Genomic DNA, 26,484 nt, shown 5'->3' with positions numbered 1-26,484 from the left:
GGCAGCAACGAAAACCATCCCAATGAAAAGGAAATGCAAGAAAGCAAAGTGGCTGTCCAACGAGGCCTTACAAATAGCGGGGGAGAGAAGGCAAGCAAAGTGCGAGGGAGATAGTGAAAGATACAGGAAATTGAATGCAGATTTCCAAAAAATAGCAAGGAGAGCTGATTGTGGCTGATTAGCTGCTCTCCCTGTGCAAAGGTCAGAGGGGGCAGGGTTTCTGTTGAGGCAGGTGATTAGCTGTGGGAGGAGCTTATCAGAGCTTGCAGGGCAGCGGCGCGCACCTGGCGGCGCACGCAATTTGATTTATCTTTAGATTTAGGGGAGCTAGTCTCAAACGTTTGTTGGGGGAGACCTAGGGTTTTTTTGGGGGGGGTTATTTGTCCTGTCTGCACGCTTCTTATGATGGAGGACCGCTGTAGCCAGCCCCAACGACACGTTCTCAAGATGGAGAGTGAGGGAACAGTTGCAGTCGCCTGCGGTTCCTGCACAATGTTTGCCATCTTGCCAAAGGTTGCAGGCAGCTTTACCTGCAGCAATTGCATGTTGATTGCCCTCTTAAAAGACAATGTCCAGCAACTGGAGGAACGTGTGGCTACGCTCCAAAGAATCAGAGAGCTGGAGCTCTTTTTGGAAGCAACCTCCTCCACCAAGGAGGAGACAGGGGACTCCCCTGAGAAGGAGCCTAGTTCACCGACACAGGAGCCAGATATATGGAGAAACATGACTCAAAGAAGTAGGAAGCCCAGGGTTCGCTCTGATTGTTTAGAAACACACAATCGCTTTGAGGTCCTCTCCCCTAGCATGGAAGACGAAGAGCAGACTCCATTTGAGGATCTCTCCCTCGTTACAGTCGATCAGGTATATGAAGATGAGCAGCAAAGTCAGTCCTCAGGGAATGTGCAGGCGACCTTGGAACGGACAGATCATGAAAGAACCCCGACCAGACCTAAGAGGAGGCGTGTAGTGGTGATAGGGGATTCCCTACTGAGGGGAACAGAAGCAGTGATCTGTGGGCCTGACAAGATGTCTCGGGAAGTGTGCTGTCTCCCCGGGGCTAAGATCCAAGATGTAACTGAACGACTGCAAGGAATCATAAAACCCACTGACAAATACCCCTTCCTCTTGGTTCATGTGGGAACCAATGACACTGCAAGCAATAGCCTCCAGAAGATCAAGAGAGACTATGAGGCTCTGGGCAGGAAATTGAAGCAATTAAATGCACAAATTGTCATCTCATCTGTCCTCCCAGTTGAACGACGTGGCCCAGGGAGAGAGTGAAAAATAGTGGAAGTGAACAGCTGGCTTCGCAAATGGTGTAAACAGGAACGGTTTGGATTCTTAGATCACGGACTGCAGTTTCTTGAAGATGGACTTCTGGCAAGCGATGGGCTGCACCTCACAACGGTTGGGAGGAATGTTTTTGCCAAAAATCTCAGAAACCTCATCAGGAGGGCTTTAAACTGACTAACGTGGGGGAGGGAGACAGTGCTCCTGAAGGTAGGAGTCTATCAATTGATGAAGATGATCATCCAAATGTCATAAACCAAATGGAGCAAACAGCACACAGACCTAGTGGTGGGAGGAAAAAATCCTTAAATAAGAGACACGGGGGAATGATTAATGGACTTCAATGTCTGTACACTAATGCGCAAAGCATGCGTAATAAACAAGATGAGCTTGAGCTCTTGGTACAGCAAACTAAATATGACATAATAGGCATCACTGAAACCTGGTGGGATAAGTCCCACGACTGGAATGTAATAATGGAGGGATACAATCTTTTTCAGAGAAACAGACCAGACAAGAAAGGAGGAGGAGTGGCGTTATATGTCAGGGATGTGTATACCTGTGAAGAGATCCAAGATTTAGAACCTCAAAGCCAAAGTGAGAGCATTTGGGTCAAAATTAAGGGAGAGAAGAATAACAGGGACCTCATTGTGGGAGTTTACTATAGATCCCCAAGCCAAACGGAGGACATAGATGATGTCTTCCTGGAACAGATGGCCAAGCATGCAAAAGGAAGGAAGACAGTAGTTATGGGGCACTTCAATTACCCAGATATTTGCTGGATGTCAAACTCAGCCAAGAGCATAAGGTCAAACAGATTCCGCACTGGCCTTGCAGACAACTTCGTTGTCCAGAAAGTGGGACAAGCAACAAGAGGAACAGCCATTTTAGATCTGGTCCTAACCAATGTTGATGACCTGGTTAGTGGGGTAGAAGTGGAAGGATCATTAGGCGCGAGTGATCATGCTCTTCTGAAGTTTACTATACAGCGGAAAGGAGCAGCCAAGCATACTAGGACTCAATTTCTTGACTTTAAGAAAGCTGACTTCATAAAACTTAGGGAAGTGCTGGGTGAGATCCCATGGACAGTAATACTAAAAGGAAAGGGAGTTCATGATGGCTGGGAGTTTGTTAAGAGGGAGATAGTAAAAGCACAACTTCAGGCAATACCAATGAGACGGAAACATGGAAGGTGCCTAAAGAAGCCAGGGTGGCTATCTAAAGAACTTTTAACTGAGTTAAGATTAAAAAAGGATGTGTACAAAAAATGGAAAAGGGGGGAAACCACCAAAGAGGAATTCAAACAAATAGCCAGCACGTGTAGACACAAAGTCAGAAAAGCTAAAGCACAGAATGAACTCAGGCTTGCTAGAGAGGTTAAAAGCAACAAAAAAGACTTTTATGGGTATGTTCGTAGCAAAAGGAAGAACAAAGAAACAGTGGGGTCACTCAGAGGAGAAGGTGGTGAAATGCAAACAGGGGACACAGAAAGGGCTGAACTCCTCAATGCCTTCTTTGCCTCAGTCTTCTCCGATAAAGAAAACAATGCCCGACCTGAAGAATTTGGAGCAAATGATTCAGCAGAGGAAACACAGCCCAGAATAACTAAGGAGATAGTACAAGAATACTTGGCTAGTTTAGATGTATTCAAGTCTCCAGGGCCAGATGAACTGCATCCAAGAGTATTAAAAGAACTGGCAGATGTGATCTCAGAACCACTGGCAGTCATCTTTGAGAATTCCTGGAGAACAGGCGAAGTCCTGGCAGACTGGAGGAGGGCAAATGTTGTCCCTATTTTCAAAAAGGGGAAAAGAGAGGACCCAAATAATTACCGCCCAGTCAGTCTGACATCAATACCAGGGAAGATTCTGGAGCAGATCATTAAGCAAACAGTCTGTGAGCACCTAGAAAGGAATGCTGTGATCACCAATAGTCAGCATGGATTTCTGAAAAATAAGCCATGTCAGACTAACCTGATCTCGTTTTTTGACAGAATTACAAGCCTGGTAGATGAAGGGAACGCAGTGGATGTAGCCTACCTTGATTTCAGCAAGGCATTTGACAAGGTGCCCCATGATATTCTTGTAAAGAAGCTGGTAAAATGCGGACTTGACTATGCTACCACTCAGTGGATTTGTAACTGGCTGACTGAGCGAACCCAAAGGGTGCTCATCAATGGTTCCTCTTCATCCTGGAGAAGAGTGACTAGTGGGGTGCCACAGGGTTCTGTCTTGGGGCCGGTCTTATTCAACATCTTTATCAACGACTTGGATGATGGACTCAAGGGCATCCTGATCAAATTTGCAGATGACACCAAACTGGGAGGGGTGGCTAACACCCCAGAGGACAGGATCACACTTCAAAACGACCTGGACAGATTAGAGAACTGGGCCAAAACAAACAAGATGAATTTTAACAGGGAGAAATGTAAAGTATTGCACTTGGGCAAAAAAAAATGAGAGGCACAAATACAAGATGGGTGACACCTGGCTTGAGAGCAGTACATGTGAAAAGGATCTAGGAGTCTTGGTTGACCACAAACTTGACATGAGGCAACAGTGTGACACGGCAGCTAAAAAAGCCAATGCAATTCTGGGCTGCATCAATAGGAGTATTGCATCTAGATCAAGGGAAGTAATAGTGCCACTGTATTCTGCTCTGGTCAGACCCCACCTGGAGTACTGTGTCCAGTTCTGGGCACCACAGTTCAAGAAGGACACTGACAAACTGGAACGTGTCCAGAGGAGGGCAACCAAAATGGTCAAAGGCCTGGAAACAATGCCTTATGAAGAACGGCTAAGGGAGCTGGGCATGTTTAGCCTGGAGAAGAGGAGGTTAAGGGGTGATATGATAGCCATGTTCAAATATATAAAAGGATGTCACATAGAGGAGGGAGAAAGGTTGTTTTCTGCTGCTCCAGAGAAGCGGACACGGAGCAATGGTTCCAAACTACAAGAAAGAAGATTCCACCTAAACATTAGGAAGAACTTCCTGACAGTAAGAGCTGTTCGACAGTGGAATTTGCTGCCAAGGAGTGTGGTGGAGTCTCCTTCTTTGGAGGTCTTTAAGCAGAGGCTTGACAACCATATGTCAGGAGTGCTCTGATGGTGTTTCCTGCTTGGCAGGGGGTTGGACTCGATGACCTTTGTGGTCTCTTCCAACTCTATGATTCTATGATTCTATGAGAGACAAGAAGGCCTTCTTAAACGAGCAATGCAAAGAAATAGAGGAAAACAATAGAATGGGGAAAACCAGAGATCTGTTCAAGAAAATTGGAGATATGAAAGGAACATTTCGTACAAAGATTACCATAATAAAAGACAAAAGTGGAAAGGACCTAACAGAAGCAGAAGACATCAAGAAGAGGTGACAAGAATACACAGAGGAACTATACCAGAAAAAAATGGATGGCTCGTACACCCCAGGTAGTGTGGTTGCTGACCTTGAGCCAGACATCCTGGAGAGTGAAGTCAAATGGGCCTTAGAAAGCACTGCTAATAACAAGGCTAGTGGAAGTGATGATATTCCAGCTGAACTATTTAAAATTTTAAACGATGATGCTGTGAAGGTGCTACACTCAATATGCCAGCAAGTTTGGAAAACTCAGCAGTGGCCAGAGGATTGGAGAAGATCAGTCTACATCCCAATCCCAAAGAAGGGCAGTGCCAAAGAATGCTCCAACTACCACACAATTGCACTCATTTCACACGCTAGCAAGGTTATGCTTAAAATTCTGCAAGGCAGGCTTAAGCAGTATGTGGACCGAGAACTCCCAGAAGTGTAAGCTGGATTTCGAAGGGGCAGAGGAACCAGAGACCAAATTGCAAACATGCGCTGGATTATGGAGAAAGCTAGAGAGTTGCAGAAAGACATCTACTTCTGCTTCATTGACTATGCAAAAGCCTTTGACTGTGTCGACCACAGCAAACTATGGCAAGTTCTTAAAGAAATGGGAGTGCCTGATCACCTCATCTGTCTCCTGAGAAATCTCTATGTGGGACAAGAAGCTACAGTTAGAACTGGATATGGAACAACTGATTGGTTCAAAATTGGGAAAGGAGTATGACAAGGCTGTATATTTTCTCCCTGCTTATTTAACTTATATGCAGAATTCATCATGCGAAAGGCTGGGCTGGATGAATCCCAAGCTGGAATTAAGATTGCTGGAAGAAATATCAACAACCTCAGATATGCAGATGACACAACCTTGATGGCAGAAAGTGAGGAGGAATTAAAGAACCTTTTAATGAGGGTGAAAGAGGAGAGCGCAAAATGTGGTCTGAAGCTCAACATCAAAAAAACGAAGATCATGGCCACTGGTCCCATCACCTCCTGGCAAATAGAAGGGGAAGAAATGGAGGTAGTGAGAGATTTTACTTTCTTGGGCTCCATGATTACTGCAGATGGTGACAGCAGTCATGAAATTAAAAGACGGCTGCTCCTTGGGACAAAAGAAACCTAGACAGCGTCTTAAAAAGCAGAGACATCACCTTGCCAACAAAGGTTCATATAGTTAAAGCTATGGTTTTCCCAGTAGTGATGTATGGAAGTGAGAGCTGGACCATAAAGAAGGCTGATCGCCCAAGAATTGATGCTTTTGAATTCTGGTGCTGGAGGAGACTCTTGAGAGTCCCATGGACTGCCAGAAGATCAAACCTCTCCATTCTGAAGGAAATCAGCCCTGAGTGCTCACTGGAAGGACAGATCCTGAAGCTGAGGCTCCAAGACTTTGGCCACCTCATGAGAAGAGAAGACTCCCTGGAAAAGACCCTGATGTTGGGAAAGATGGAGGGCGCAAGGAGAAGAGGACGGCAGAGGACGAGATGGTTGGACAGTGTTCTCGAAGCTACAAACATGAGTCTGACCAAACTGAAGAGGCAGTGGAAGACAGGAGGGCCTGGTGTGCTCTGGTCCAGGGGGTCACGAAGAGTCGGACACGACTAAACGACTAAACAACAACAACAACATTCTGCCTTGGTCAGATCACACCTGAAATACCGTGTCCAATTCTGGGCACCACAAATTAGACAGATGTTGACAAGCTGGAACGTGTGCAGAGAACGGTGAGCAATATGATCAAGGATCGGAAAACCAAGCCTTCTGAGGATTGGTTGATGGAGCTGGGTATGTTTAGCCATACCCAGATATGATAGCCATCTTCAAATATCTCAAGTGCTGTAACTCAATGGAAGAGGGAGCAAGATGGTTTTCTCTTGCTCTGGGGGATAGAACTCGAACTTGGCTTCAAGTTACAAGAAAGTAGATTCAGACTAAGCACCAGGAAGAACTTTCTGACAGTATGAGCTGTTCAACAGTGGAATGGTCTTCCTAGGGAGGTGGTGGACTCTCCTTCCTTGGAGGTTTTTGAATAGAGGCTGGATGGCCACCTGTCCTGGATGCTTTAGCTAGGATTCCTGCATTGTAAGGGGTTGGACTAGATGTCCCTTGGAGTCCATTCCAACTCTACAAGTCTATGATATGTTAGCCATCTTCAATATCTAATGCGCTGTCACATGGAAGATGGAGCAATCTGGCTTTGTCCTGCTGCAGAGGGAAGGTCCTGTTGAAGTCATAAGAAAGGAGATTCTGACTAAACATCAGGAAGAGCTTTCTGGGTGAAAGAGCTGTTTAACAGTAGAAGGGACTCCCTCGGAAGGTGGTGGACTCTCCTTCCTTGGGAGTTTTTAAGCAGAGATTGGATGGCCATCTATCACAGATGCTTTAGTTGAGCTTTCTGTATTGCAGGGGGTTGGACTAGATTACTCTGTAGATCCCTTACAATTCTATGATTCTGTGAGTCTGATTCTTAAGCTTCAAAGTTTCATACAGTATTTTCAAAACAGTTCTACAGATTAAAAGGTAAAGGTAACAGAAACGGTAAAGGACCCCTGGACAGTTAAGTCCAGTCAAAGGCGATTATGGGGTTGCGGCGCTCATCTCGCTTCAGGCTGAGGGAGCTGGCATTTGTCCACAGACAGCTTTTCTGGGTCATGTGGCCAGCAGGACTAAACTGCTTCTGGCACAACGGAACATTGTGACAGAAACCAGAGCGCAGAGACACCGTTTACCTTCCCACCGCAGCAGTACCTATTAATCTACTTGCACTGGCATGCTTTCGAACTGCTAGGTTGGCAAGAGCTGGGACAGAGCAACGGGAGCTCACCCCGTTGTGGGGATTTGAACTGCTGACCTTTTGATCAGCAAGCCCAAGAGGCTCAGTGGTTTAGACCACACCCCGACCCGCTATCCACTTGAGTAGAATACCTCCATTTGCTAGTTTCTCTTGTATGGCTTCTGCGTAGTTTATAAAATATGTATGATTGCTCTGTAAAACTGCTAGAGACTTAAGCCACATTTAAGGGGGAAAAACCCAAAATGTCAACTGCTAAAAAGAGCATTGATGTGGAATGCCACCAATGTAAAGTAACTTGGGAGAAGCCCTGAACAAATCTCATGTATTTTGTCTCCCTATCCTACTCATCTGCCTCGGACACCTCAACAAATGCAGGAGAAGAAACAAGACTGTAACAAGGCTGCAACTCTGTACACAACAATTCCTGTTTAAGTCTATGGAGGTTGGATAGCGAGAGAAAGCCCAGATCCCCTGAGAACTTAGTAATTTGATTCTTGTCTCTATACTGAAATATTCATTCATTCAGTTCTGTGTGGGCTAGCACTGAAAAAGCAATGCTGGTATCTAGGAATAACTCACCAAAGGCTCCTGAATAAGTTTAGAAGTCATGAAATAAGAGGAGAGGTCCTCATATGCATCAGTAACTAGCTAAAAAACAGGATGCAGAGAGCAGGAATAAAGGGGCAGTTTCCCCACTGATAGAAAGTGGATTTCTTCCACAGATTAGTATTAGGACTTGTGCTTTTAAATTTGTCCATTAATCATCTAGAGTTAGAGGTGAACAGTGTGCTAGCCAAATTTGATTATGCTACCAAATTGTTCAAGGTGGTTAAAACAAAAAGGGATTGAAGGCACTCCAAAATACTCTCTTCAAAATTGGTTAACAGTCAGTAAAAGCAAATGCAATTCAATGTTAGCAAATGTACACTGCTGCACATTGAGGCAATTTAAAAAAATAGAACAGATGCTAAATGGAATCTGAAACACAGGTGACTGAAATGTTGACTTAAGAGTGCAGTAGCTGTGAAAAAGGTGAATGCCATGCTAGGAATAATTAGGAAAGGGACTGAGCCCTACACTGACAATACCATAATGACACTATATCCATGGTAAAGACACACTTGGAATACAGTAGTACCTCGGGTTAAGTACTTAATTTATTCCGGAGGTCTGTTCTTAACCTGAAACTGTTCTTAATCTGAAGCACCACTTTAGCTAATGGGGCCTCCTGCTGCTGCCGCGCCATCGGAGCACGATTTCTGTTCTCATCCTGAAGCAAAGTTCTTAACCCGAGGTACTATTTCTGGGTTAGCGGAGTCTGTAACCTGAAGCGTATGTAACCCGAGGTACCACTGTACTGGTTACAGTATTCAGAAAAGAGACTATGGAGCTGTATCTTGTTGAGAAAAGGTTGAGAAAAGTGCATAGAACATGAAGCCTATTGCCTATGTTCTACCGCCCCTGCTGGAAGCAAGGAGCCTCTGAATGTGAGTTGCTGGGATTCACATGTGGGGAGAATGCTGCTGCAATTGAGTCCTGCATGCAGGCTCCCCTTATGCATCTGGTTGGCCACAGTGAGAAGAGGAAGCTAGACTAGATGGGACTTTGGCCTAATCCAGAAGGGCTCTTCTTGTGATCATTGCCAGCCCTGTACATGTGCAACTCTAGCAGAATTACATCCTTAACGGCTTAGATTTAGAACTGCTGCCAGTTCATAAAACACTGTCTTACAAATCAGATTAGTAGCCCATCTGCCTTAGTCTTGTCCTTTCCAGAGTGGAGCCCCTTTTCCTGTCAGGGGCTGCAATTCCTTGGGTGTAATCTGCTGGGGGCTGCGGACCAAGGAGGGATAAGACCGGCTTCCCCATCCTTGCCACTCTCATGACATTTGGGTCAAGGGTCACATGAAGCCTTAAGGCCACAGGTGGTCTACTCTGGCAGCAGTGTTCCAGAGTCTTGGAGTAAGACTCATCCTTTCCCATCATCTAGCTATTAAGATTGGATTTGGAACCGTCTGAAGGCAAGCAAAGTGCTCTCTCACCAAAATATGGCCTCTCCTCTTGAGGTAAAGAAGGCACTATTTCAAGTCACATCCTTCATTAATATCTATAATCAGACACTTAGAATTATCCTAAAAAAAATATTCCTTCCAGTAGCACCTTAGAGACCAACTAAGTTTGTTATTGGTATGAGCTTTCGTGTGCATGCACACTTCTTCAGATGCACTGAAACAGAAGTCACCAGACCCTTATATATAGCGAGAGGGTGGGGAGGGGTATTATTCAGAAGGGTGGTGGGAATGGTTGATCCCCACCGTCTCGCTATATATAAGGGTTTGGTGACTTCTGTTTCAGTGCATCTGAAGAAGTGTGCATGCACACGGAAGCTCATACCAATAACTAACTTAGTTGGTCTCTAAGGTGCTACTGGAAGGAATTTCTTTATTTTGTTTTGACTACGGCAGACCAACACGGCTACCTACCTGTAATTAGAATTATCCAGTTAGGATAATCACTGCACAGAAATAAAGCTCCTTTAAATGAAAATGGATCAAACTCCTCAAAACCTTGATAAATCCAGAATGCAGTGGTGCCTCGCAAGACGAAATTAATTCGTTCCGCGAGTTGCTTCGTCTTGCGGTTTTTTCGTCTTGCGCAGCACGGCTATTAGCGGCTTAGCGACTATTAGCGGTTTCGTCTTGCGAAGCAAGCCCATAGGGAAATTCGTCTTGCGAAGCACCTCGAAAAATGGAAAACCCTTTCGTCTACCGAGTTTTTCGTGTTGCGAGGCATTCGTCTTGCGGGGCACCACTGTACTTGGAAATTCCATGGATTTCAATGACATATCTCCACCATATATATTTGCTTTTCCCTGGAAAATTTGCAGACTTCATTTCATTAGTCGCCAAAACACACAACTGCTGGAGACAGCCTGCTTTAACTATTTGTTCCTGTATTCCAAACCATGAAAAAATGGCATGTGCATATTGCAGCTTAAGAAGAGCTACTATGATTACAACCCTAAACACAAGAAGCAAGTCCCACTGAACACAACACTTACTTCCAAGTAAATGTGCATAGGTTTGAGCTGTAAAATACAACTGTCCTTAAGGCAAACTCCAAAGCTTGGAGAGATTACCAACAGCTGATTTTCTCACAAGCCTGTTTGCATCTCCACCACAACCCTTCCATCTGCAGTTTCAACCGCAAACAGTCACCAGAGCCCTGTCTCATTCAAATACAATACACATTATCCTCAACAACACTGTAAATCAATAATCTGGCCCACTCCCTCATTGCACTGCACACAGACATTCCAATTCCTATTATGTAAAGACTGAAATGTAATGATTGCTCTTTCTTCATTTAAAATGAATGCAGGGGGTTTTCTTTTAGGAAGGCAACAAATTGCTTTAGGAATATAATAAATATTACTTGTTGTGTTTGAATAAATATTATTTCAAATTCCAAAAATGCAAACAAACTTGACCAGATATTCCACAGATGAACATACAATTGTCCTTTCTGATATTACTTTAAGAAAAATGATAAAATCCTTCAGTTGCAGTAGAAAAATTAAAAACAATTAACAGTTTAAAGAGATTTTGTATCATTATTTTCATTCAGTAACAATTTATAGTATACTGAGAAGCCTCAAACGAACTTCAAGTAAATTTATGCGCTTGGCTCTCCATCTTTCCTTACAGGGATGAAAACCTAAATGCTGACATACTATTTGCAAAGGGAAAAATATTATTGCAAGTACTATTTGCAAGGGGAAATTGGGCCCCTTTCACACACCTATATGACAGCACATGTGCACTTCACATTGGATCATAAGCATAGTCAAGATTTTTGTTAGGGGTGGCAGAACCTCAGTTGCTATGTATTCTTATTGATTTGGGGGGGAGACAGCTGCCCCTCCCTGCCCCCCTTGGCTACGCCCATGGATTGGATGCATTTACACATAACAACAATCCAAGGCTGTTGGGGCACCCATCTTGATTGCTCCTGCTTCACTCCTCCTGTGGAATGAGGAGGAAAAACAAACCCAGTAGCTTGGTATGCCTGTGACATCTGAACCCAGGATCCTAGTTTGTTCCTCTCCTAATGAGTCAGGATTTTTAGTATGCCTTAAAACATGGTTTGTTGTTGGATTATGAATCCTGGCTTACTTTGAAATGTGAACATGGCTGCTGTGGGTACAGTGGTACCTCGGGTTACATATGCTTCAGGTTACATACGCTTCAGGTTACAGACTCCTCTAACCCAGAAATAGTACCTTGGGTTAAGAACTTTGCTTCAGGATGAGAACAGAAATTGTGCTCTGGCAGCAGCTGGAGGCCCCATTAGCTAAAGTGCTGTTTCAGGTTAAGAACAGTTTCAGGTTAAGAACGGACCTCCAGAATGAATTAAGTACTTAACTCGAGGTACCACTGTATATGATTCAGAGAGCAGCAGATAGGTCTGGTTCCCCAAACTGTTAACACAGGTGTCTATAAATATGGATTGCCACATGCACATGTGATGTTTTCACAGGTACACAAACATGTTTTGCATATATACCTGTTTAAAAAGTAATATGTGAAGCAGTCCACACATTTTTCCTTTCTTCTTTTCTATCTCTATATGTTTGTTGCCTCCAAATATTTGACACATCAGCCCTCCTTCCTGACGCCCTTTTGGAACAAAAACAGTTAAGACTTTTCAAAACGAAGGGGGGGGGGACAAAAGAGAACAAAGTGTCTACTTCTCCCAAAGCACCTGCAATTCAGACCTTTGGAAACACCCAATTCTGGACCCCTTGATGGAGAGCAGGTGAGACTGAGATAGCGCCACTCCCTCTTCCATCAGCCATGGCCAATGCTGAAATGAGCACAAATCCCCTATGCATGCTTACTTGGGAGTAAACAGAACTGAGTGGAACTTACTAATGAGCAAACATCTGGAGAATTGGGTGCACATCACACACTGCTATTTCTGTTCTGTTCCTTCAAACCTTAAATAAAGCCCCAAACTACGGAATAATGTATGAGGAGGAAATATTTAACCTTATTTGTAGGCCTGTGCGATGTACCAATATATAATTCAAAACCGGTTTGAAGCAGCCCACATTGCGATAACTGTTTCAGTATATTTGATCTGGCAATACATTGCAAACAGCCTTCAAAACTCCAGGAGGTGGTATAATTGCGAGCAATTTGAGAAGTCCTGTCCCTGTGTATTGGTGATTGCTGGCTGCTGCCTTCCAAACACCGTTTTGCCTCCCCCAAAGTGAGACTGGCTGGCTGCTTCTTTCCCTGCCTTTCCTCTCTGATTGCTTCCTTGCGGCTCTGCCTTCCCCCTCCAGCTGCTTCCCTGTGGCTCATCTCAGCCAGCTGCCCTGCCCCTCCTGGCACCTAAAGAACCACCTGCCAGGCTCTGGATGGGGGGGGGGGTCCCCTTCAGTGTCTCACTCCTCCATGATCCATCCTCACCCCAGCCAGGAATCGAGGCTCCTGCTTCTTCCTTCTCCCTCTCTTTGTCTAGGGAGGAGTGGAAGGAGTTCGCCCTCCAAACGCAAGAGCTTGCCTCAGTTGCCCCTCGCTTGCCTCCCTCTCTGTGGCTGCTTCTTCAGCCAGTCTCCAGGCCCACCATACATAGCTCCATCCTTATTTCCGACATCGTGATATACCAGTAGATCACAATGTTTAGCTGGTGATACACTGCGATGTTGGAAACCAACCATCACCCAGTCCTACTTACTTGCAGATATCAGAAAAAGATGGAACTTGCAGATACGGAAGCTCAAGCCTGCCACTGTAGCCTCAGTCAAAGTCACATCAAAAACTGAGATCACTGCATGGTATAAATGAGAGAAGGTTGGTGCTAAAGACAGGGGAAGCAGAATTACTTCCATCCAGAAGAAGCCAACATCACAGTGCAGTGTCACCGTAACCATCATTATTTTCACTTTCTTTTGCAGTGGAATATTCCCCACCCCAACTAAAAGGTAAAGGATCCCTGGATGGTTCAGTCAAAGGTGACTATGGGGTGCGGCTCTCAACTCGCTTCAGGCTGAGGAAGCCAGCATTTGTCCACAGACAGCTTTTCCGGGTCACGTGGCCAGCAGGACTAAATCGCTTTTGGCACAATGGGACACTGTGACAGAAACCAGAGCACATGGAAACGCCATTTACCTTCCTGCCACAGCACTACCTATTCATCTACTTGCACTGGTACGCTTTCAAACTGCTAAGTTGCCAGAAGCTGGGACAGAGCAACGGGAGCTCACTGAGTCATGCGGATTCAAACTGTGATCTTCTGATTGGCAAGCCCAAGAACGCCACCACAGCACCACCCCCCCCACCCCAACTAACACATAGCTATAAGCATTTTACAGGGTACACACCCCACACATGTACACACCCCACACAATAAAGCAAATAGAGATAATCACTCCTGCTAACATTGACGTCAGTGGCCCTGTGCCAACAGAACTAGAGGCAAAATTATTATTTTCACACCTTTTTTACCACAGCAACCCAAAGTGACTTACAATATTTTAAGGAAAAGAATAAATACATATATACATTAAATAAGGTCAGCTAAGAAACAGGAGGGAAGTTAGCATCCTCAGACATACACAAACACCCCCCCCCCCATTTGTAGGTCCCATTTGTACTTTCTAAAACATAAATGCCATAACTGAAGTGGCCATGGATTGTCACCAATGCATAAGACTGAACTAAAGCTCCAGTGGCACAATAAAATAGACCCTTTTTTTTTTTTTGAAAGGCAGGAATTCTATACAGTTTTCTAATGTTTAGGGTTTGTATACAAATTACTCATTGGATAATTACACTGGTATCACTTAACAATCTTAACTCTTCTGTAAAATGAATGTTTGGGGGATTTTTTGTTTTAGTTTTAATGCGGTTTTGGATATATAATATTTCCTTCCCAACTTAGCATGAATGGTATGACCAGAATTCTGAATGCAGTTTTGGATCTATGGAGATGTCATACAAATAAACTACTGTTCTTTCAGCCACAAAAGTTTAGAAAATCATAATCTGATTACACTGCAGGGAGTATCAGGTCTCTTTAAAGTGGGGGGAGGGTCTTTGGGGAAATTTCCTGAGCAGGAGGACAGTTCAGTTTAGTTCAGTGTTTCGTTTTTTTTGTGTGTGGTGGGGGGAGTTAAATTGTGTTAAACCAACAGACAGCTTGGAAACCTCAAGCCACTGTTTGGTTTCAGAATTTGCTTTCTTCCAGCTCTATTTGTACACTAACCCTAGAGTCAATTTGGTCATCTTTCATTTCAACAGAAAACTAAATATTCATGACCAGATGAAAGTTCTCTTTACATGTCATGGACTAGCAATAATAATGGTTTCCAGAATGTGGTGAATATTTTCACTCAAAGTTCATAGGAAAGTAATTTGGATACCTTCAACAGTTTCATAATGTTAAACTTCTCTCTTTTGCTCGCCATGTATTTCTTGGGGTGGGTGTGTATGTATGTATATATTCAAATTGTTTTACTTATTATAAAACTCCAAGGAGTAAATTTGATGTTATAAAGAAGGAAGCCAGCTTCCTTTCAGTTGAGCTGACGAAAAATACACTGGGTGATGTGTCTGTTTTCCATCTAAAATTATATGGGGGAAGCCAACTTATGACTACGACCCACCCAGACACTGTTTATACTGAGCCATCAATCTTCCATAATTACCACCAGCAAGTGAATGAGAGGAGCGATAGCTATCTCTGGAGAAAGGGAACAATGTGTAATTAAGATATTAAACAGGAAACGAAAGAATGTGAATTCAGGCTGAATCTCAATAGTGCCACCTACAGGATTGATTACTGAAATATTGGGGGACTTGCAGGTAAATCAACTACAATATATCCATATACAGTCTACTGTGTGTTAATCTCACTGCAATGGGGGAATCATATAAATATTAAATGTTGTTTAATGAATAATTTATTTCAGAGTTATTCTTTAATTAGAGCACTTTAAGATTTCTTATTTTAGAGCTTCCTCTGTTCTGAGAGCTTCTGGTTTTATTGGATTTCAGTGGTTTACACTGCCATAATATTCTTGTTTTTAAAGCAGTTTTGACCATATAGGGTATTTATAAAATTAAATTATGATTAATCTTCTGCAAACAAACAAGATTAGAGAGTTTTAAACAGCCAATTTAAAAAATGACAATTGCTCAAAGGGTTAGTTAAGTTAGCCTGTTACAGTCAATACAAAGAGCAAACTGGAATCTAAAGGCAACTTAAAGAATAAGGAAACTATCCTAAGCTCTCAGGAAGGGTGGTTAAAGGTTTGTGTGGAACCTGCAGATTTGTTATTTCATTTCAGTTTTACAGCAATTTACAAAAATAACTTATACTATAGATAAACAATCAAACCAAAAACCTGTAATAACAAATAAAACAACAAACTTTTCTGAAAAGCAAAAACACGAACATTTTGAAAAGTTTTTCAGAGTCAAGGATCCCTTCTGTCTCATCCTCCCTTCTTGCCCAAGCAGACCGATTTACGATACGTCACTCTGACCCCGCCCTCACTAACAAGTCCACCTTACACACAAACACACCATCCACCCAATTGCTCCAACACCTCCCTTTCAACCACTATCATCCACTCCATTGAAAACTTACTGCAAAAGACAGCCGGAGACCATGAAAGCACCCACCAACAGAACCATATGAAAATACATTGCAGCTGATTAGGCTCCCTCTCAATGTACTGAGAAGAAGGTCTGCAGCCACAGGCCTTCCCCAATGTGGCTGTGGCAATCAGTGCTGCTGCCACTGACCCACTGGTGCTGCCCTGAATGCAGTGGGTCCAGGGAGGCTATGGATCTACAGGATCATCCCCACCACAAACGGGCCCTGGAGTCAATGATTTAATTTTCCTCTCAATGCCGTCAAGGGGAAATACATTATTGGGGGGGCGAGGAGACAAAAATAGAAAAAGCCACTCCAAGCACACCCTCAACTCTGGCCACAGCTCACCAGCAAGGCCCTGGATGGGGCAGTGGCTTCACCACAGATCCCAACCGCAATGGAAATGAATGTTCTCTAGCACATAAGCGTTCAGAACCTAAAGTCTGGAGAGGCAGATGATGAAATGGGCTCTAGTCTATGAAAGCTTAGACCACAGTATATCTGCCTACTCATAAAGAACAGAGCAACAAGATTCAAGAGTCCTGCAGTACTTTGAGGATTATAAGTAACAACCAAGCATCATACATGCATGTACTGCACTACCAGAAGAGCTTACCTTGCATTCTACTACACTCTGATCTGATTCACAGGTGACATAGATTTCATCAACTGCACGTCTTAAGTTGTCAAAAAGGAAGGCCCAGTATCGTGCTCGCAGATCCACTTTCCGAGGCTGTCTTGTTTTAGTTGGGCTTTTATCAAAGTTTTTTTCTCCAGCTCCTGATGTTATTTTGCAGTCTGATGTGGTACTCTGCAAAGAAGTGGCACAACTTGAAATGCAAAATCCAGCAAGTGTGGCCAACGGTTGGCGATTCACAGGACATGCATTTTGCTTCAGCCCAAACACTTTTAAAACAAAGCACTGAAAGTATTCAAATATAATCAGTGCTTTTTTTCTTTTAAAAATGTTTAGGGGTACTCTCATTTTGACTCAAGAAAATCACCATTTTATAGTTCAGAATGGGAACAATAAATATAGTAAATGGACAAAAGTACAAAGATTCACAAAATGTTTAGGGGTATGCGTCCCCCTGCATCCCCCCAGAAAAAAAGCACTGAATATAATGTTTCCAAGACTCCACAGATAAGCTTCCTGCTGGATTCCAGCTCCCATCACCCCGACCACTGGCCATAAGTCTGTGGTGGGAGGGCCTGGAATCCAACAACATAGGGGGAGGGGTCAAGGGTTTGAAGGATGGGGAGGAAGCCCTCTGCTCATGCACTCCCTTGAACGCCTAACATTTTGGCTTGATCAACTAGGAGCAAATTACCCCCTTCTCTCCCCCTACCTCTCCCCCCCCCCCTATACTGTATACAGCATCAAAGTCTCATATCAAATATAAATGATCTGTAAAAAGAACTCTGTGATCTGAAAGCAGAGGTGATGTTTGTACTTTTATAACCCAAGAAAATCTTCAATAAAAGCAATTAAAAAACAACAACCCTAGGAGTAAATTGTGGTTTACAATCCTAGTTTGGAGGGCTCACTCAGATCATAGTTTGCTGATTTGAGCAAAGCAGCAAAGTACAGTTTGATGAAAGCAGGAAGTTATCCACTGAGCCACATTCATGGGACAGGAGGAGGGAGCATTTCAAGCACAGTGAAGGAACTTTTTAGTTCTTCTCATAGACATTGTGATAATGGCGAATGTTAAATTAACATTCACAGGTAGAATCTACAAAGCACTTATGTTCAATAGAATTACAGTAATACTCTTTAATGTCTCTAGCTAGAGAATTCAATATATACCTACGAGGCATGTTCAGTTCTCGTGGTATTATGTGCCCTCTCCTATACATGTGCAAGCAGCTTCCCATCCATTCCCACAAAAAAGCCCTCTGTGCACATACAAGGCAGAACTGCCAAGCATTTTGCTGTAGTGTCTACAAGCACAGCCTAGGAATCCAGGGCAGCACAGGAGACACTCTCCTCCATTCTTTGGCTAACATTCCTTCTTCCATGTTTGCTGGCCACCAAAGCTGCTCCTAAAATAGGGATGGAGAAGCTCTCTTTCTCCAGGTGCTGCTAGACAAGAACTTTCACCATCCCTGGCCATTGGCTGTGCAAGCTGTGGCCCATGGAAACTGAGGAACCACAGGTTTCTCATCCCTGTCCTGCAGAGTAGGTGTACAGCATTGGTGATCAACCAGCGCACCGGGGCACCCTGGGGAGACTTGAGGAATGTTCAGAGAAGCCCTGGGGGGCTGTCCTTTCATTCACTTTCAGCCCATATCTTCCTGTATCATCTCTCTTTCTCTCCAAGAGCCAGTGTGGTGTAGTGGTTAAGAGCAGTAGTCTCGTAATCTGGGGAACCAGGTTCGTGTCTCCACTCCTCCACATGCAGCTGCTGGGTGACCTTGGGCTAGTTACACTTCTCTGAAGTCTCTCAACCCCACTGTTTGTTGTGGGGGAGGAAGGGAAAGGAGAATGTTAGCCGCTTTGAGACTCCTTCGGGTAGTGATAAAGCGGGATATCAAATCCAAACTCTTCTCCTCCTCCGAGGAACATTCAGGAGAGCTGGCAAGGGCAGAATGGGTTGGGGCAGAGCGGGGGAATCCCCACTTACGCACATCCTGTAACAAAACCCCAGGATGAGCTGGAACCCACAGGGGAGTCACAGGAATAAGTGGTTGGTCAAGGGAGCGGTGGACTCAAAAAGGTTGAAAACCACTGATGTATAGTGTCTGGGCTGCAACCCTAAACACACTTACTAAGGGAGTAATCCTATTGAGCACAGTGGGACTTGCTTTTGGGCATGAATGCATTAGGACTGCTCTGTGAAATACCTTTAAATGAACTGTATAAGAGTTGTTGCTTTTAATATAAAACCTATGGAAATTAATCTTGCCTTTGCCAGTCAGCTCTGGTGTCAAAGTGACCGAACAGCCCCAAGAGAGAAAGTATTAAGTTTCCATTAGTGATATCTGACTATCATTTTACATCTATGCTTCTCCATTTTGTGTTTCATAAAGCCTCATTATTGAAGTGGAACAGTTGGGTATTTGTGTTAGTGTTGCCCTTTTTAATCTCCAGGCGGTTTGAAATATCAGTGTAATTTTCTGTCTCCCCCAGAGAGTGAGACAGACATTCATCACGTCTGGATGTTAGTTTCACCCTCCACTTGCTCTGACCAGAAGAATTTTCTATTTGCTGAGCATCTAAAATCTATTTCTTGTTAGCTCTTCAGCAATATTTTAGCATATCTGGTACAAAAAATAATAATAATTGAAATGAGATGCGGCTATACTTAGGGATTTTCTCTTTCTTTCTTTTTCTTTTTTAAAAGAAATCTGTGGGAAACCAGACCTGCAAAATAAACCCTTAAAGTTCAGGCTACAGATTGTCAGCAAAATAAATGCAATGTGTATGTTCTTGATATTTTTACAATATGGAAAAGAAAATTATAACTTCATTTAGTAGTTATCAGATAAAGTGCCTGCCCTAAAATAAAAGTTGGAGACAAACAATTTAGGTTCATTAATTTCAATGTGTCTGCTCTGAGTAGGAGTTAGACAAATACTACCCTTTGTTTTTATCATTTTAACCATCAATACCACCTTTTCCTTTAAAATGAAAAATGGGGTCGTGACCACGTATAACTGCTCCACTTGGTTAGCTACATTACACTCACCATAGATGACACATACAAGGGATCTGACCAACACATGTGGCAACTGAGACGCACAGACAGGAGACATGTCCCAACTCACACAGAGCTCCAGGAAGTTATCAATGACTTGCAAACTTGCAGACAATATCTTCGGTTTCTTTCATGTGTTCATATGAAGCAGGCTTCTACCTGCTAGTAAGTGGGACTGCAGACTAAGATTAAATGAAGAATTGGGGGCTGGGAGGTTAAGGAAAAGTTTATTTTAAATCCCACAGTATGAGTCATGACTTATCTGGGCTGCTGTTTCCACCTTCTGTGATGCAAAGCTTCTCATCGCCCAAGTCTATCACTTAGGAACTGCTGAAAAACTAGCCTCAAGGAGACACACAAGTCAACAAGGAGGTATTGCCTCCAAACCCCAGCGATCTTAGACGATGATGAGAGAAGAGCTGTTACTGGAGGCAGCATTGAGCCTGAGCCTGCTTCCTGGTTGGCATCCCAGGAGCCTGTTAACATGTGCAGCACACACTTGTCTCTGTAAGCCTTGAACAGTTGCTCAGCTGGCAAGAACCCACCACATAGGATTAAGGGAAGAATAAAAGGGAGGTAAGGAACACAGAGAACACTTAGAAGGGCAGGTGCTAAAAACTATTTTTTAGAAAATTAAGGGGTTGGGTTTCAAGATGATCGTTGACACATGCCTCTTTTCCCCACCCAAGGAGAACATCCGTAATTTCACAAAGCATGGTAGAATCAAGAGAACACTAGGCACTCAGTGATCATTATTTCACAGAAAGGACTATTTCTCACAAATGAGACAACAATCCTGCATATTGCTTCAGACAGTGAAGGGAGGTCACATGATTAAATAGTCTTCAATACCTCAGGTCACATGAATTTATTATTTATTTACTTCGTTTATCTCGAGGTGGCATATATGGTTCTCTCCCTCCTCCTTTAATCTCTGTGAGGTGGGTTAGACTGAGAGGCAGTGACTAGCCTAGGGTCACCAAGTAAGGCCAAGTGGGAATTTGAACCCTGGTCTTCCAGGTCCTAGTCCGACACTCTAACCACAATGCCATGTTGCTTAATATACTTTCTTGTTCCATACCTGTTACCTGCAGCTTTCTGGTAAAATGGAATAATAATAACAACAAAAATTATTTAAACCCCGCCCTGGTTTGTCTTATGGCTCATGTGAAGAGACTGCATGCACATTCATAAAGCTTCTTCATACCTCAGCTTAACTGGCATATTCATACCTTCATACCTCAGCTTAACAAGCACAATGCCAGCAAACCAAACACTGAAATAAAACTGCTATGTGGAAGGATGGTGTCAGGGCTGCCTCTAGGTCCCAGCTCACAGAGGACCAACGCCAGGCTGATATTATGTGCAAAAGTCTTTATTGAAGTATAGTTTCCATTTTAAAGCCAGAGTGTGCAACCCTACGTCTAGACTCTAGATTGGCGAAGTCCTATCTGAATCACTTCCCCTTCCGCACCAGTTTAAGATCCTAGCCCTGCTCCACCTTCTGCGCTGCTCTCTCCTCCTCTGGGTCCTCCTGCCCTCTGGGGCATTGCCCTTCCTGGACTCTTCCGACGCTGAGTCGCTTAGCTCCTCCCCTTGCCTCCGGCGTGCTTTAGGACCCGGTTCCCAATCCTCACTCTCTGCTGTCCCGCGCTCCTGTACATTTGAACTTGCTTCTCACGCCAACCCAGTGACCTTTCTCCTAACCGTTACACTGCTTCTATCACTGCTTCCCTCTTCCGTGACACTGGCCGAATCTGACCTCCCCTCCGTTGTACGACTCTCCGAGGAAGGCGTGGTCAGCTCTGCCTCGTCTTCTCTCCCTGGTGGGGGAAGTACTGGTCCCGATGCCTGGGACCCTTCCCCCCCACTCTGCTCTGGTGGGGAAGCTGGTCCTGATCTCCAACTACTACTCTGGGAGTCCCTGCTCCCCCCTTGCTCCTGGGGCGTTCCCCTTGGGACCCCCCTACCCCTGGCCACTGGCGCTCCCTTCTGTGAATCTTCCGATTCGCTGGAGAGGCTTATGGAATCCCTCGGACCACTGTCTCCTCCTACACTGCCCTCTGATTCCTCGCCCTCGCTCTCCATTTCCCATCTTCCCTGTGCCTCTGCTCCTGAGCCCCTGACAGATGGGAATGGCTTAAGATATATTTTATCTCCAGTACAGTTGAACAAAACATTGCAAATGAAGCATTTAAGTTTTGTTTCAGAACACATTACTTTTCTAGTGTGGTATAAAGAGCAACCCAACAAGAAAACTTGCATGTACCTGTTTAGTAGTTTTATGAGTTCCCTGAGTTATTCTTTTGGATTTCCCTCCTACTTGCCATTTTTGTTTTCCTGTGAAAAGAAAACAGCATTTGAAGCAAGCAATAATTCTGTAATGCTTACATTGGATATGGTAAACCTGTGGTCCTCCAGATGTTGCTCGACTTTTTAAACTCCATCAGCTCCAACCAGAATGGACAGTGGTTAGTTAGGGTGCTGGAAATCAACATCCAACTTCACTGGCATTTATATGACCTTTTCATAAATCTAACAACTCTTGAGTTCCTTCATGCCTAGCAGATGGGTTGCATTTTTATCGGACTTTGGCAAAAATTAAAGGAGAAGAGGTTGGGGGGGGGGAGCTTAATGGTATGCATAGCTCACAACCCCAGGCTCTCTCCAATTTTAGTAAAATCATACTCTGTAAAAATGGCAACTATGTAAGACATGTCAGATGTCAAGGAGAACATTCCACTCCATAATTAGAGCACTAATTTGGGGGTATACAGTTTTGCTGGTGCTCAACCTTTTCTTGCTTTTATAGTTCTAGCTGCATGCCTTATGGGGGGGATTGACAGGCATAATAAGAATACAGTAAAAGCCCTGCTGGAGCAGACCAAAGGTCCATCTAGTTCAGTGGTTTCCAAGTGGTGGTCCGCAGACCCAAGAGGATCTGCCTAACCCACCCAGGCAGTCCATGGCACCATTCACACAACCAAAACTACCATAGAGATATAAACATTTTCAAACGTAGAGGGTCCATGGCTTGGCTTTTGTGAAACACGGGGGCTGCAGTATTTAGCTAATTGGGAACCACTGGTCTAGTCCATTATCATCCTGTGTGACAGAGGCCACTCTCCAGATACATCAGAAGCAAGACGTGAATGTGGCAACCGTCTTCTCCTGCTGTTGCCTGCCATGCCCAGCAACTGGTGTCCAGAGGCTTACGACCTCTGAACATGGAAACAGTATACAGCTATTGACAGACTTTTCCTCCATGACTTCATCTAATCCCCCATTAAGCCATCTAAAACAGTGACCACAACTAAATCATGTGATGGCGAATTCCATTAAGTTAAAGTACACCACATTTGAACTTTCCTTTGCCTGTCCTGAACAGAATGTCAATCTGTTTCACTGGCATAATTACTTGCTGAACATAAATATGATCCATGGTTAATGCATACCATCATCCTCTTTGCTTTCCAAGGGCACACTCCATGCAATCAGGTTCCTTGCTGTGCGACCCTCTTCAGCCACAATTTTTCTAACCTTGTCATGACTATTTGAACGCTGGAAGGAAGCCTGAAAAGAGAGGGAAATTGTTTCACTAACAGCACAATAATCCTATCCATACTACACCTTATTCAATGAGGATTACTCTAAAGGGCATAGGATTGCAGTCATTGGATTGGGTTGGTTCCAATTCAATGCTAAACCATGGTTTGAGCTAACCTTCCTTTACTCAAGTGGTGATTCATGCTCCAGCTGTATAAGAAAAAATATTGTTTATGCCTTCCCTAAGAGTACCTAGATGCTATCCTAAACTGCAGCCTCCATGGACTGAGCAATGTCCCAAGGCATGGTTTGTCAGTTAAGACACTTTATCAAAAACCACAATGTGCCCACACTGGGGTTTGCAAATTAGCTTTAAAGCATTATTTTATATCCTGATTTATCAGCCATTGGCAAATCATAGTTTACTGTTACTTCTGAACCATCTCTTAAGTCTTTGGTTACTAATATATTTTTTCTGATCAATAAAAAAACCACACACAAAAGTTTTATATAACTGTTATTTTATACACCAGCCACAAAGATCTACAATGGGTGGCTAACCTGTGGCCCTACAGATGTTACTAGACTCCAATTCTAATCAGTTCCAGCCAGCATAGCCAATGGTCAGAGAAGCTATGAGAGCTATAGTCTAAAATATTAATTAACAAGTTAATAATTAAGCTCAAGCAATACATTCAGATACGTGTAATGAAGCAGTTGCACATATAAAACCCCTCAGCAAGAGACTTTTCCAAGCAATAATGGATGGGGTGAAATGCAGAATACGAAGAGGACATACTGCGCTATGTTGATAATTTTTATATTTTATTTCACCTCCAATCATTTTCTAGTGTCTTGATTTCAAAGCCACAGTGTGCCATCTAGTGTCATGCAGGCAACTCAAACAGGCATCTCTGAGCTGCTTCTTTCACAATGTTTTGCTTTCCCAAATTTTTGCAAACGGTGGAACTGTCACTATTCACAATTCTGCACATTTTAGATATGCTTCTCAAGTTCCTTAACATGAACTGAACCATCTCCATCCAATATTTCTCCCCCAGAAGGACAGCATTGTAATAATTTGACAGTACTCTAAACACCAGACGTCTTTGTTGCCCAGAGAAATAACATTACATAAATGCATTTGGTTGTGAAAGCAAAATAGGCACAAATAGGTTAGTGTAGTGTGACTGCTGGCTGCCAACAAACCACAATTTGTAAACAGGGAGCCAGTATTAAAAATATGTGAACCCTCTCCTCTGTTAAGATAACTATGTTTCCAGTGTTAAGATAACTTTCCAGTGCTAACTACGGTGTCATGCTATGAGTGCAACCTGACAAAACCATGGTTAACATAAGCCAATTCTCTTATAACCATGTTTCACAAACCCACTTCAAACAACTGGTGTCAATCTTTGGTTTGCAAGGAAACCATGGTTTGCCTTGGCACATATGAGACCACAGTTAAATACCAGTATGGAAAGGACAGGAATGAAACTGCACATATCAAGACCATCTCCTTAACTGAAAACTATGGTTTGTCAGGACCCAACATTAATTTTGCACCAGGTGAAATGATTCTGCAAAAGAATCAAAATCCTTAATGCAAGCTCAAGGTGGGAGCTGGAAAGGCATTCACATGCTACTCAAACCAAGCTGGAACACTGCAGTTTGCTATATTGAAATTATACCTTATAAATCACACTCTTTTCAAAAAAAGGTATAAGAAGGGACATTCTAGACTTTACACAATACAGTGCTGTGCAATATTAACCATTAATATCAGGGTTTTTTCTGCGACACCTAAAAACAAGACACTGTATGATATGTAACAAACTTGACAATGTAGAAACTGCTCTTAGGCTTACCATCTAGGCAAACAGAGAAATAAAGGAGGAGGTAAGGAAAGACAACTGAAGAAGCAAGTAGAATTGAGTTGGAAATTCTCAGGTGAGAACTTTCAGCTTGAAATTTCTGGGGAGGAAGAGAGTGGATTTGTTTATCTTCTTGGAAGGATAGAACTCGGGGGAAATTTGACAAGACAGGGTTTTTTAAAAACTGCTTGACTGAGGCAAGGGCAGCTGCCCACTTCTAAGCCAAGCAGTCTAAAGGAGCAGAGGAGGAACAAGCTGTTTTGGCGCCTTGACAATGCAGCTTGTTTCTCCCTCTTTGCTGGCATGAGGACTGAGTGGGATGGCGGCTTCACTCGGCAGTATGTTGTGGGTGAAACCGCAGCCACTCCTGAGTCCCCCTGCCTCCAGCGCTTGGCTGCAGCTTGTTTCTCCCTTGGTATGCTGGGAGCTGGTGACAGAGGGACTCAGGAGAGGTGGCGGTTTCACTCGCGACATCCCGCCGAGTGAAGCCGCCATCGCGGACCGCCCCTTATACTGATATATCAATACATTGTCCAGGCCTACTGGCTACTGTGTTGGTAGTCGTTATGGGTCATAGAATCAACTTACCATATTTTTCGCTCTGTAAGATACACTTTTTCCCTCCTAAAAAGTAAGGGGAAATGTGTGTGCGTCTTATGGAGCGAATGCAGGCTGCGCAGCTATCCCAGAAGCCAGAACAGCAAGAGAGATCGCTGCGCAGCACTCCCTCTCACTGTTCTAGCTTCTGGCTTAGCCGCACAAAGCCTCTTCAGGGCAGGGGGAGCCTTCATCGCTGCGCAGCGATCCCTCTTGCTGTTCTGGCTTCTGGGATTCAGAATATTTCTTTTTCTTGTTTTCCTCCTCCAAAAACTAGGTGCGTCTTATAGTCTGGTGCATCTTATATAGAGCAGAAAATACGGTATTTTTCTTTTAACACTATTTTTACTATGCAGGGTGGAAGGAACAGAGAGCCTCTCAGTCACTGCTAATTGCAACACTACCACCCAGAACACCCCAGACATATTCTGGGAAGGATAAAGACAGTTGCCACAAAAAAGGCAGCTGCTGCTGCTGCTGCTACAGGCTGCCATCTCCCCACTCTTTCCTGAAAGCATTACACAACTTAAGGGGCATTTGGGGTGGCGGTGGATGGGACAGAAAACGCTGATTGCAAGTTGGCAGCACAACTGTGACTTGTGCTGCTATCTCCGCTGCTACTGCAATCAGCAGCCCAAAAGCAGGAGGAGGAATAAAAGATCCACCGCCGCTAC

The 26,484-nt window shown here is 43.8% G+C and overlaps 1 protein-coding gene across 1 annotated transcript in view; it reads right to left on the bottom strand.

Moving 5' to 3' along the window:
- SCAPER (S-phase cyclin A associated protein in the ER) overlaps positions 1-26,484 on the bottom strand; it is a 216,213-nt gene that overhangs the window by 181,057 nt on the left and 8,672 nt on the right. The window contains exons 3-5 of the mRNA XM_081876511.1: positions 23,249-23,366; positions 22,063-22,133; positions 16,709-16,903 (exon numbers count right to left, since the gene is read on the bottom strand). Coding sequence (XP_081732637.1) covers positions 16,709-16,903; positions 22,063-22,133; positions 23,249-23,366 — 384 coding nt within the window. The remainder of the gene's footprint in view (positions 1-16,708; positions 16,904-22,062; positions 22,134-23,248; positions 23,367-26,484) is intronic.

The sequence above is a fragment of the Podarcis erhardii genome (assembly GCF_964252035.2).
Source record: "Podarcis erhardii genome assembly, chromosome: 9".
Classification (NCBI taxonomy): Eukaryota; Metazoa; Chordata; class Lepidosauria; order Squamata; family Lacertidae; genus Podarcis; species Podarcis erhardii.
This window is presented reverse-complemented; position numbering and strand designations above follow the sequence as displayed.